The 12,919-nt window shown below is 39.7% G+C and overlaps 1 protein-coding gene across 1 annotated transcript; it reads left to right on the top strand.

The window, feature by feature from the left end:
• Positions 1-408: 408 nt before the first annotated feature.
• LOC117438375 (leukemia NUP98 fusion partner 1-like) lies at positions 409-10,263 on the top strand. Its single transcript, XM_034073919.1, has 3 exons — positions 409-558; positions 7,767-8,012; positions 10,066-10,263. The coding sequence occupies exons 1-3, from the start codon at positions 409-411 to the stop codon at positions 10,261-10,263; spliced, it is 594 nt and encodes a 197-aa protein (XP_033929810.1).
• Positions 10,264-12,919: the final 2,656 nt, after the last annotated feature.

Raw genomic sequence — 12,919 nt, 5'->3', positions numbered from 1 at the left:
CACAAGCCAACTTTGGGTTCATGTACACACCTCCCAGGCATGTAACTGCAGGCAATTATCCATTGGTATTGACAGCACTCAACAACAACACACAGAGAGCAGACAAACATTTCCCTTCCCACCAGCCCCCTGTGGCAGTGTCAAATTGGACATCACTGTAATGGAAATGTTAAAAGAAACCTCATTGAAAAGAGATGAGAAAAGATTGACTTAATGTGTTTAAACAGTGCCAAGGGCTGCAGTGGGTTGGGCTTTTGCGGGATGGTGTGCAGAAAAACTGGTTGCAATTGCATCTCTATTTCTTCTTTTTGACATAACAGTGTGAGGTTATTGGCTTGGTGGCAGCATTTGACCTTGCTTTTCCCAGACAGGTTGGGAGAATCCCCACCAAGTTTGGAACACCTGTACATGGAATATGAAGAGGATGATGATATTTCCTTTGCAAAATGGATGAGCAGCTTCTGGGGCCACAACTTGATCGATGATAATGACAAAGAGGGTAGAGGCCACAAGAAACATCAGACTCGACTCTTTAGTGAAAGAAGAGCCTCCCTTCCGGTAAGAGTGTGAGCAGTTTTCTCTGTGTGTGTGTGGCTTATGTATAGATATAAGTGCCATCCCCTGGAGCCTGGCTCTAGAGAGTCATGAGAATGAGTATGATACACCTTGCCAAGTAAGTTCAGTTCCTGCTGGTGGCAGCTAGTTGCATTTTGAACTTAGCTGCCTGCCAGGGTCAGGCCTTCAGCACCTTTGGAATACAAGAAAACTGGCAAACTCCAAGATAAGTGATGACAGAACCAGAAATGTGAGAAGGGTGTAATAACTGCCTAACTATGTATCCCAGTCTTGTTCTGTCTGCTCAGCATGGCACGGCAGAGGTAAAAGCATTTTGGCAACTGGAACACATGAATGTTGTCTTTAATGAGTCTGTTCTCATTTATAAAGCTGTATAACCCCATATGTGTTCTTAAATCTTGAACCTAATTCTGCAACTAAGCTGCCCCCAGGAAGTTGTATGCTTTACTCCTGGATTTAGCTGTTTGCAGGTGTAATTTAAACCAGAGAAGGTGGTCCTTTCTCTTTTTAAACATCTGACTCAGGAAATAAGGATACAACACATAAGAAAGCTTATTATACTGTGAAGGACAATTCTAAGGTAGGAGCACATTCTTTATTCTTAAACAACCAAAATATCTGGGAAAGGGGCAGAGTTCACAAGCACAAGCAGGTTTTTAAGGCAACTCACAACTACCTAACTGATTATCAAAATGAAGTTAAACTAAAAACAGCTGTTCACAGGCTGCTCTTTATTGAAGACTATTGCTTTTATTTCAGCTCTAAAAAAATATTTAGATTGTCCAAACTCTTTTTTTTTCCAACTACATCTGTTGGCTTATCAAACATACTATGTTTCATTTCAAACAATTGTTCACTTATATACTTAAGCTGTTATGGCTGCAACAAAGCAAATGTTATTGTACTAGGGAAAAACAGTTAAACTTTTCCAAACTTCTTTTTTCTCCCATGCTGTATTTTCATCTTGCAATCACTCCTCCACTGGATCTGCCATGTTCTAAGCTGTGAGATTTTTTATTTAAAAAAAATCTGGCTAAGAGAAACCAAACAGACCAAAGCCATCTTCCCACTCTTTGAATTCATAGGCAGTCTGGAGAGGTAATCTTCATTCATTAGTTTTGGACTGATCAGCCACATTTGTTATTTACAGTTGTATTTCACCTTGGTCACAAACTGCAATACAGACTCTGAGCTAAAGCTTTGCTGATAGGTTCCATCTGAATGCCTGAAAACAGGTTTATTAGTGTTTCTTTTTTATTTAATTTTACTGTATTTTAAATTTGTCCTTCAGAGATTGACACATACATGATTTCCTTAGTTCCCAATACAGACTGAAGTGTAAGAATGTACTGCAAATCATTTTCCATTTGGCAAGCTTCTGAACACATCTTTGTATATATTTGTATGTGTGTGTTTGCATGTGTACACATATATTTCGTTTGAAGCATGTTCTTTTCTTCTGTTTGTTCAAAAGCTGTTTATATACTTAGCTAATAGCTATTCAAATACTTTGCTATAACTGCATCCCTGAATCCATACCTAGACCTGGATTAAGTTAGCTGACAGAAAAATTGTTCAACAAGCTAAAGTTATCCTGTACACTTGATTATGTCTTACCTTTACATTAATGCTCCACACAAACTTGTGTTGTTCCAGTAGTATTATACATGAGATATAAATTTCAGCTACTTATTTTCTCAGTGCCAGAAACTGACCGGAGGAATGAGAAGGGAAACATTCTTTAGGGATTTTATGATAAAGTTTGACATGAATTTTTTAAATTGGAAATCTCTGACTAGTTGGTAGTAAAGAGCACTAAAACATGTTGTCTTAAACCAAATGTAGAAGTTAGACAATTAGGCACTAGTAATTCCTTAGAAATACATTCAGAAAGAGCATCTCCTTGTTAAGAGCAAAAACTTGCTATTGCTATTGCACCTGGATGTGTATTTTTTTACAAAGCTATTACAAATTATAACTACTGTAAGATTCAAAACACAGTAGTGTTAGTTAAATATTTTCTGCATTTTATCAGAACAGTGCTATTAATCATGAGGAATAATAACTGAGGTAAGAATGAATCTCTTCCGTAAGTCAGTATATCCACAGCAGATCACATTATACCCTTTCTGTCTCAACATTGTAAATAAGTGCTGTCTGGATGAAAATCAACTCAGCAGGTTCTGACTGACAGAGCTGTTGGCAGTTCCTTGTGCAGATACAATGGTACTGCCAAAGCAGCACTGCCAGCACATTTTGACTCCTATCCAGGGCTGGTATATGGTGCATCAGCAACAGTGCAGTCCTGCCCACATGAACTGCATCTGCACCAGGAGTGCTTTGGTATTACATAGCAAAATGCTAGCAGTATAGCATAAAAGGCGGTTTTGCATAATGCTGGAAATCACTTTCAGCCTCAGACTGGTATGTTGGTCTTTATAGCTTTTCCTGTGCTGTAGAAAGACATTCAAGCCACTGCTCTCACCTCAAACACAATGTTAAACTTCTGTGGCATCTTATTATGATAGACCTCCCCATAATATGGATAAAGCTTTGTAGAATAACTCCCAAATTAACAATACTTTTAATTATTTTTGCCCAATATCCCAGTATAACTCACAAACATTACTAAGATGAGCTTTGGAAAATCCTTTTGCTGTTGTCATTCTCATTTTACAGAAGGAACACAAAATTATATTTATCCTTCACTGGGTCACTGGCAAGACAGGCTAAAACTTTCAACTCCACTTCCCTGAAAAGGGTCAGAGTTGTACATGTTGCTGTGGGCCAACACTGAATGAGAAAAACTGCCTGGGGAGAACTAAGTCATGTGTTTCCATCTCCTTTAGTTAGCTTGTTCCTCTGGCAAACTTTAGGACACTGTGCATGCAGCATTAAACTGTGACACCCTTTTTGAAGTCTCCAGCTATGACTTTGCTTCCACCATTTTAGTTATCCTCCATCATTTTGGTTCAGGACAAGTTTCTTAAATCCCGGACAATTTGTTGTGTGGAAAAGGTAGGAGGCAAAGGAGAACTGATAAGAGCTTTACAGCCCTATAAATGTATTCACCTTCAAGTAGATATTGCTGCTCACAGGAGAAAAACTAATAAGAGACAGTTGAAAGAGGGAACAGAACAACTGACTGCTGTTGAAGTTTGATTTAAGCATATGTTTTAAACCGAAGTCAGACAGAACTTTTATCACCATATCATAATTACAGATCAGCTGGAGCCTAGGCCAAAACATTTTTTAGGAATATATGCTTAGCTATAAGCTTATTGGAAAGAAAGGAAGCTGTGGGACAGCACCTGTATGTCAGATATTCCAAAATATCCAAAAGTACTGAGGTCATTGTGTAAAATTCAGCTACCAATAAACACTGGTGCAGACACAGTGAAGATTAATTTTCTTTACTGACAGCTGTGCAAGTCCTCAAATCAAGACCAAAAGACAGGAGCAATTATCTTGCCTCCAATAGAAACTGGGAACGAGAATAGGAAATTATATTGACATCAATTTAATGAAGTATTTTGTTTATATACCTTTTGTGTGGTTTAGATGGGCACTTAGCAAAAGATTAGCTGTTGTGGAAGTAGATACACCCAGCATGACTGGCCTTTACACAAAGGCTCAAGCAGAAAAAGAGGGTATTAAAGAGAGTGACTGAGAATACAGTTGGTATTTCTGGCTTTCCCAGTTGACATTGTTTAACCCCATCCAGCAACTGGGCACCACACAGCCTGGGTGGGATGGGGGAAAGAACTGGAAAAGTAAAAGTGAGAAAACTTATGGGTTGAGATAAAGACAGTTTAAAAGGTAAAGCAAAAGCTGTATGCAAAACAGGAATCCATTCACCATTTCCCATGGCAGGCTGGTGTTCAGCCATGGGAAGGAACAGCAGGAAGGTTCAGCTCCAGGAAAGCAGGGCTCCATCACACATAATGGTGACTTGGGAAGACAAGCACCATCACTCTCAAGGTCCCCCCAGTCTTTCTTCTTCCCCCAGCTTTACATGCTCAGCATGACACCATATGGTCTGGAATACCCCTGTGGTCATTTGGGGTCAGCTGTCCCAGCTGTGTCCCCTCACAACTTCTTGTGCACCCCCAGATACTCACTGGTGGGGTGAGAGGCAGTAAAGGCCTTCACTCTGTGCAAGCACTGCTCAGCAGTAACTAAAACACTGCTGTGTGATCAACACTGTTTCCAGCATAAATCCAAAACACAGCCCCATATTAGTTAGTATGAAGAAAATTAACTCTATCGCTGCCAAAACTAGCACATGACCACCGGCAAAAATTACTGATTTTGATATAAAGGAGCAGTCACCGTTCTTCCTTCCTATGCTTTTTTTCTTGTTTCACCTCCTCCCCACTTCTCCAGTTTAAGAACTAGTCAAGGTCTGACCCTAGGTGCCAGAAACCAAGGGGGTTTGCAAAGAGGCACCAGATATAGGCACAGGGCAGCTGCTAAGGCAAGACCAGGAACAGACACTGGGGTTTGGAGACTTTTGGCAAGGGTGGACAGCAGCAGTGGGTGGACACCAGAATGTGCAGACACAGAGGTAATCTCTGTTTCCAGCAGCTGCTGAGATGGGAAGCATAGATTAAAGCAGTCTTTAGCAGCTCCTATTTACAATGTTACTAGGCAATTAATTTGGCACCAAATACACATATCAAATGCATGTATTAAATCCAAGGAACAGGAAGAAACCCAGATGGATTTTATGTAAAGTCACTGCCAGACCTGCTTCATCCCTGAGTTTCATTTTATGACTCAGCTCTCCACACAGTCTTGAGTAAGATTACTGTACTGTGCTAGTTATAAGCTATGCAATGCTCATGCTTGAGCAGCTGTGTTAAGGCCCTAGTCCTCTGTAGGGCTGTATCCATAAGACAGCAACATGCTGACATGCACAAGCATGCTGTCCTAGCTATTGTGGCATGTATCAAGCAAAGGCACTGTGAGAGGAAGCACAACCACAGTAATGTGACTGCATAGATCTGTATGTGTAGCTTTACCCTTAGTCCACTAAGGCAGATCAGAGGAAGACCTGTGTCTTTTCTGGACCATTGCTTCCATGTCAGTATGTGAACTGCAGTCTTTTTGTTAAGAGCTTAACTATAAGTCTATCTGTGAAGGGATATTAAAAAGCAACGTCTTAGTAAAATAAAACACAAATACTGCAAAAACAGAATTGACAAAATACCATCCCCCATTTCAGTTGTCCTCCTGGTTTTATCTTTTCTTTCCTCAAACACTCTAGGAACAAATAGCAGTGATTTTTAGGGAGAAACAATTTTTATTTCCAGGAAACAGTATTTGTTGATGGCACTAAAATGACACAGAAGACATTTAGCTTGTTGAACTTGACATGGCATGTGTCCTGCTGCCCCTCAAGCACAATGCAATTGCTTAGATGCTTTTTAAAATAACAATACAATATGACCTTACAGAAATTACAGCTGTATTGATTGCTTTGAAACCAAAGTAAAAATAGTATGGCAGAAATCATTACTGGTACTCTTGGACGCAGTCCATAATACTAGTTACTGAAGTAAGCTTATATCTGGAAAAGAAATTGAACCTGTACTGTATGATCTGAAAACCCTTTGGTATTCAGTGTTTCTGTCAGGTGTAAGATTTACTATTTCTAGCACCTCTCATCAAGCCTGTCTAATGTGATGTAGTCACAGGCATATGAATGCGCAGCCTTACTATCCAAAGAAAGGCTGCATAGGTCCCTGTTATGCTGGTAAACTTATAATAGCAGCTGGACCAGAGTAAATGGAAGTGTGTACAGGAGATGTTTCAGGTCCTTTGCAGTCCAAGGTTTGTAGATTCATGTGGCCCCTATATCAAGATGGTTTACTTTTACACTGTTGTTTGTTAAAAAATAAAACAAAAAAACACCCAATCCCAAACAAGCTTCCCCTAATACCCTGCTGCGAGTGTCAGGTTTTCTCCTGGGTTTTCTTAGAAAGCATTTCAGGATCTATGGGACAGACCTTTAGTTGTTATAAACAATCACAGGCCCTTGAAGCCAGCAGAGCTTCTCAGGGTTACTCAGTAGCTGGCAACTTAGCACCAGGCTTATACAAAACATATATGCCTTCAAACGTGTATGCAGCAGCTAATTGCCTGGAGTTCCCTAACCTGACACCTGTGGGGGCCTCAGTTTTGATACCTCCCACCTCTGTCCCACAATTTTCAGTACCTGCATCTTATCAGTGGTCAACTACTCACCCAAAAAAGCATCAAAAGCTGGTAGGGTTTGGAGCATGCCTGGCACTATGTGGTGGCCTTCTCATGCACTTCTTCTACAGGTCTATTTCTAAACCTCCCAATACATGACTCCACAGGACACAGCAGTTCCGTAGCAGTTTAATCTCCTTTACAGACATTCAATTAAACATAGCTGATGCAGATCAATAGTTTTTATCTGCATGTCAGGACAAGGAAAATTGAACCACATGGAAACTAAACAACTATCTACTCCTTCCTCACTTTAGCCCTACAAGTGTAATCACAGGAAGTCTCTTTTCTACTATTTCTGTGGTTGGGATGTATCCCTCAGTGCTCTGAAGGTGCTCCCTCACCAGTTCAGGACAAATGTGCCCAAGAAACCATCAGAACATTCAGACCTGCACAATAAAGCATCTTGTCTGCCTATAGGCCATGCTGAAAATTTGATTTGACACAACTGGGCTAGAAATGGTCACTTTCACACTCAAATGAACTCAAGCATTTGATAAGAACCAGAGCATCTACGGGTCAGACCCTGAATCAGGCTAATTTGGCAACAAAACACTGGATCTTTGGTTTCTGAGAGTCCTGCCTAGAACCTGCTGCCAGATGTAAGACCTGAGTTTCTGAGATCATGAAGGGTCCTGGTTTCTTTCAGTGTCAGTGGGCACTAAAAGAACCCAGCACATTTTACTTTTGAAGTGTTCATTTGGATGCCAAAACTTAGATACTCAAAAACAGGAATAAAAGGAAACTCTGCTGCTGCCTCTGGAAAACAAGATCTTGGCAGTGGGATTCTCTTTAAAAAGGAAAGATACAGAAGTCTAGGAAAGCTCCTTCATTCTGCACCATTGTTTGAAGATTACTTGGTGGCAAAAAGAATCTGCCCTGTGTGCTCTGTTTTATTATTCAATAATCAAAACAGACCTCTTGTTTTTCAGGCCAGGCTTTCCTCCCTCCACACAACACGATTTCATGCTTCTACCAAAGGTTCATCTTCAGGCCATCTCAAGGGCTCCAAGGAATTTCAAGATGACCAGGACGTCAAATGCCACTGCCACATGAAGGCAAGCAGAACACCTTCAGGAGATAACTCATGCCCAGAGACAAGATCAAACTCCATCCAGGGATTTGCAGAGTCCTTTGAAAAACAGTTGCATCTCAAAAGCAAACGCTCAGTTTCTTTGGTAGGTAACAACCAACTTAAGATCATTTCAGAACTAAAAAAAAAAAACAACTAAATAACAAGTGGGACACCTTTATCCCTGGTGTAATTCCTATGGCTTTCTTGGAGGAAGAGCAGTGATAAACTTGAATTATAATTTCTCAAATTACAGTAGAGCAAACATGTTTAAAGTGGTAGTGTCATTTGCATGAGAATTCCTGATGTGGTGTTATCATCTAAACTAACTAAAAAAGTTTTCTCTTAAAAAAGTGACCCCCACATTGGCTGTGGCAATATTTTCAGGGGTTTCTACAGCTATGTCCCTAAAACGTGACAATATAAACCCAGTTTTTCTTCACTTTTGCCAAAGACCTAGCTCTCTTTCTCACTACTGCCTACCTGGTTTAACCAAATACAGTGTTATCTGTAAGTGATGTTTGAGAGGCTTCTCTTTTACCCTTTAGGACTCCATCCATTTGCTTTCATTGGTGTCACCATACAGCTGCAGCAGCAGCCATTGCTATAAGTAGTTGAACATATTTATATATGAACACACATATGAACATGTAAGAGCATGCAGCCATCAGGGCATTCTTCCCACATTTCATCCTTCTCTCCATCATTCTGTCTTGAGAAAGTCATATTCTACATGGTTTGTGTTGATGAAGTAGCCAATAAGAGCCTTTTGTCTATGACACTTTAACACATTTTTAGTACTATGATATATCCGGTGTATCATACAATGGAATGAAGAGTATTAAACCTAAATTACTTTCATGTTTCAGAAGAACACTATCAAATTCAGTCACCCTATTGAAAAAGCTGTACTTGAATAACACTTGACATTAGCACCAAATAACAACAAAAGGAAATATTTATTTTCAGCTTGTTGACGCTGATAGTTTGCACAGGAGAGCAATTTTCAGCTTTCTTCACAGATCTTTTGTTCAGCAATAAGAGAGAATAAAAACCTCTCTTCAATAAGCAGCATCATTACATGATCAGTCCCACAATTACAGTCATTGCATGACCAGTCCTCTAAGAATATGCAGAATTATGGTGATGACAACTCTGTTATGCCATTGTTAAGATCTGAAGTTCATTCTCTAATCTTATTTTTCCCCTTTAGGAACTACTCAGAATTTATTTCATTTGGAACTCACATTGCCTCATATGCCAACCCTCACCAGTGGTTGCCTAGCTTATAATTTATCATTTATTATAAGTGCCTATGGCTAGAAAGTCTATGAGTGTGTAATAACTGTACAATAGATACAGTGAGTGTAAATACATCTTCAGTTCCAGTTCAAAACATGGATTCTGGTATCCTTCTGTAATCTGCAGTGAGGTGTGCTGGACAGTATTTTAATTTACCTTTTAAGTAGACCAAATTATTGTAACTCCCTCAGTCATCATTGACATCTGGAAGATGTGAAGGACTTAAGAATCTTGAAGAACTGAGCAATAGGTGTTAAGAGATCTGAAAGGAAATTTGGGAGTGGTCTTAAGCTTTTATCTCCAAAGGGAGCATTTTTTTGCTTTCAAGGATCTGTAGGTGCAATTCATTCACCATGACCTCACTGGTAAGGGAAAAGCTGGGGAAAGTTAATCCCATTTTATCTCCTTCCCTCCAGATTGCTTTTTTCTTACAAACCTGGCTTGGAGGACACTTCATGACCTTCAGCACTTGTTTACAATGAGATCTTTGCAGCTAGCACTGTATAGCCTTCAGGCACATAAAGATGGATTGTGTTAAAGGACAGAAACAATGGTTCTGGGCTGAAATCTCAAAGCTCTTCCTTTTTTCCTTCTTGTCCGTTCTCCCCTTCAAGTCCTCTGCTCAGGTGACCCTCCTACCAAACGTAGAGCATAACCAAGAGCATGTTACCTCTTCCTGAGTTTAGGGGTAACTTGCTGGGAGCTTGAATTTGAACCCATCATGTTAAAGATGATTTTGCTGAGGTGGGTGACTGAAATATTTCATTATACATTAGTGGTGAAATAAAATAATGATTTTTATTTTGTTCATGTTGAAATTGCTTGTAATTCCCTGGTATTTTTTCCCTGTCTTTTAGCAACCTGAAGGTGTGAAGGAGAGAAGAGAAAGAGAAAGCTTGCATTTGAAAAAAAGCAAGCCTCATAAGAGAATGGCAGAGAAATCAGAGCGAAGGAGAGAGCAGGAAGAAGATGAAGGTTCAGAAGCTGGACCTGCAAAACACAACAAACGATTCTCATCACAAGCAAGCACTGAGAAAGGATGCATGGGGAGCTAGAATGTGTTAAGATAATGATTTTTTTTAACAATCCCCCTGAAGAGTAGAGGGAGCATTCTTGTTTTACTTTGACTAGAAGCAGCCTGTTAGGTAGAATAAACCGTAACCTTTAAACTAAAAGTAAAATTCAACTGCATCATTGACACCATGTTAATATCTTCCTGTCTTTACTTTTGCCATTAGAAATGTGAACCTTGTCATAGGAGGAGTGTAGCAAGATCCAAGTTAACAATTAACCATTGTAAGAGGGTTTCAGGCAAATTTAAAATTGTGTCAGGACAGTGGCTGATGCTTGGTACATACACAGTCTCCTTATTTAAGAAGAGACTGTGTATGTACTACAAGCCATGGGAAGTCATCCAAAGCGTTGTTTGTGTTTTAACGGAAAACACTCTTATTGCTAGGTTTGGAAAGGAAAAATTACGCATAAATGGCCACCTGCTTCCTGCCCCTAACATTAAGTTAGGTTTGTCTTTGAAATAGGTATCCTTTTGCTTTGACAATCTTTTCACTCCAACTTTATGGAAGTAATAAAAGAGAAGCCTATATGCTCTCTTCTATATCTCACTTCTCTTTGCTTGCCCTATCACTGTGCAATATGACTCTTATTTGTCTTGTATCCCCTAAGCCCTCTCCCATGTCCTCAGTCCCATTTCCCCAGTCACACAACTAGTTCTTCCTCTCAGCTTTTAATCTCATCATCTTGCTTTTGTGGCCTTTCCCCTCTCCATTTACTACTTCATAGTCCTGCCTTGTATCTACCAACCTCTTTTGCTACGTCTTTGTTTTGCTTCATCAGAATTCAATCTTTGCTGAAAGTTCTCCAGTAAGAACAGAGGTGTTCTACCTGTCATACTTCTGTATAATCTCTTCAAGGGATTTCCACACATTCACAGTAAGTATTGCAACCCTTTTCCCTTTTTCTCTTTTCTAGAACTAGGGCCAAACCAAGGGAATAAGAACTTGCTCTGACTATGGTAAGCAGGACTTAGGATAACTGTTTCCTCTGGCTGAAGATCCCCTGAACTCTGGTGTAAATCTCACCAACTGTAAGTTAGATTTCCTCATTCAGGGGACATTCACCTCCACATGCTCATAAATGCATACACATCCCCACAACCTCCCCATGCCCCCTTTCAACATGTAACTCTTCCCTGCAGAGAAGAATCCTGCCCTCTTTGGGAATAATTTCCCCAGGCCTAGGTCAGAGAAAGCCTGCTTTGGATAATACAGTTAGAGTTAAGACTAATGAGATTATGAGCAAAAGTAGAAGTTTGCTGGATGTTCTTCCTGTGATTTTCTATAATTAATGAAGATCTTAGTATTTTACTTTAGGGTCTTAATTTTGAATTTTCAACCTTTTAAAAGCTTAGGGCATCCTTAAAACTTTGTAATGCTTATTTTTATTAAAGGATTGTTTTTCTTTTTACGTAGGTCTTTGGGGAATATGTAAGAAAGCAAATTGAATTGCTGATGCTTGTAAATTGCTCCTAATTGGTAATTTATAAAATAATAAATGTTGTTATAAACTTAAAAATTGTGTTCCTATGCATAGTTCCTGTCCTCCCCAGTCCAGATTGAATTTTCATTAAGTTCTTCTGTCAGCCAAAACTTCTATGCAGATGGCTTTCCTTTTGTAGCCCTAATTTGAAGACTGCATTGCAATAGACCAGGGTAGAAAAGAACATGGCCAGCTATTCTTGACTTCCTCAGACAGAACGTCTCACATACATACCTTTATGTAGCAACCTGCCCTTACATCTGATGAGAGCTAAATGCCATGTCTGCCTCAGCTTTTTATGGATTTCAGAGCATCAGCTTCTCCCTTCTCCTGTTTTCCAGCCAGATTAACTCAACAAACCCAGCTGTATCCCAGCAGAGTTTCAAAAAACTTGTATTCATGAGACTAGCATGCTGGCTGCATACCACACCTGATGAAAAGAAACACCAAAAAGAGCTAAAATAGAAACCCCATGTGTGCCTGGCTCTGACTTGCTTTTTACCATCTCTACTGAAGCACAGGCAACCTCATTGCCATAAAGGCAGCCTAATACGTCTGCTTCCAAACAGCTCCTGCATTTATCACTGAAACCCATCTCTCAAATGGGAGAGCCTGTAAATGTTTATACCCCTGTCAGACTCTGGAAAAAAAAAAGCTTTCAAATAATATCCTCAAATGTCCTTAAATTGATAAAAAAATGTTTACTCAAAAGTGTTTAAAAGTGTTTTCTCTTGCTTCACATCATGTCTCATTGGACCAGCAGCCTTTTTCAGTTTAGTCCCATATAGTCTGACACAATAGTATTACTTAAACTGAAATTTGCATGGTGGAATGAAATCATTATCTGTAGAAGTTGACAATTATTCCATGATGAATCAGGCATTTGGGAAGAAAGTTAATCACCCAAAGAGGAATGCAACTGTAATGGCATGGCTGATATTTGTTTCCACCAAAAGTGGAATTGGAATTTGCAAGTAGTCAGAAAGACTCCAGAGGGTTTTCATTTTCACAGTAAGTCACAAGTTTGGTTGTGACCTTTGGTTTTCATGTCAAGACTGACATGAAAAATAGCCACTGCTCCGATTCCCATCCCCAGTTCTCAGAGCAGCAAGGCTGGCTGTGGGTGTTTTCTGCACACATGCCAGTTCCTCTGCA

The sequence above is a fragment of the Melopsittacus undulatus genome, unplaced genomic scaffold (assembly GCF_012275295.1).
Source record: "Melopsittacus undulatus isolate bMelUnd1 unplaced genomic scaffold, bMelUnd1.mat.Z mat_scaffold_186_arrow_ctg1, whole genome shotgun sequence".
Classification (NCBI taxonomy): Eukaryota; Metazoa; Chordata; class Aves; order Psittaciformes; family Psittaculidae; genus Melopsittacus; species Melopsittacus undulatus.
This window is presented reverse-complemented; position numbering and strand designations above follow the sequence as displayed.

Coding starts and splice junctions, on each gene's coding strand:
- LOC117438375 (XM_034073919.1), top strand. CDS start 409: ATGGAATATGAAGAGGATGATGATATTTCCTTTGCAAAATGGATGAGC. Junction 559..7,766: donor AAAGAAGAGCCTCCCTTCCG/GTAAGAGTGTGA, acceptor CTTGTTTTTCAG/GCCAGGCTTTCCTCCCTCCA. Junction 8,013..10,065: donor GCAAACGCTCAGTTTCTTTG/GTAGGTAACAAC, acceptor CCTGTCTTTTAG/CAACCTGAAGGTGTGAAGGA.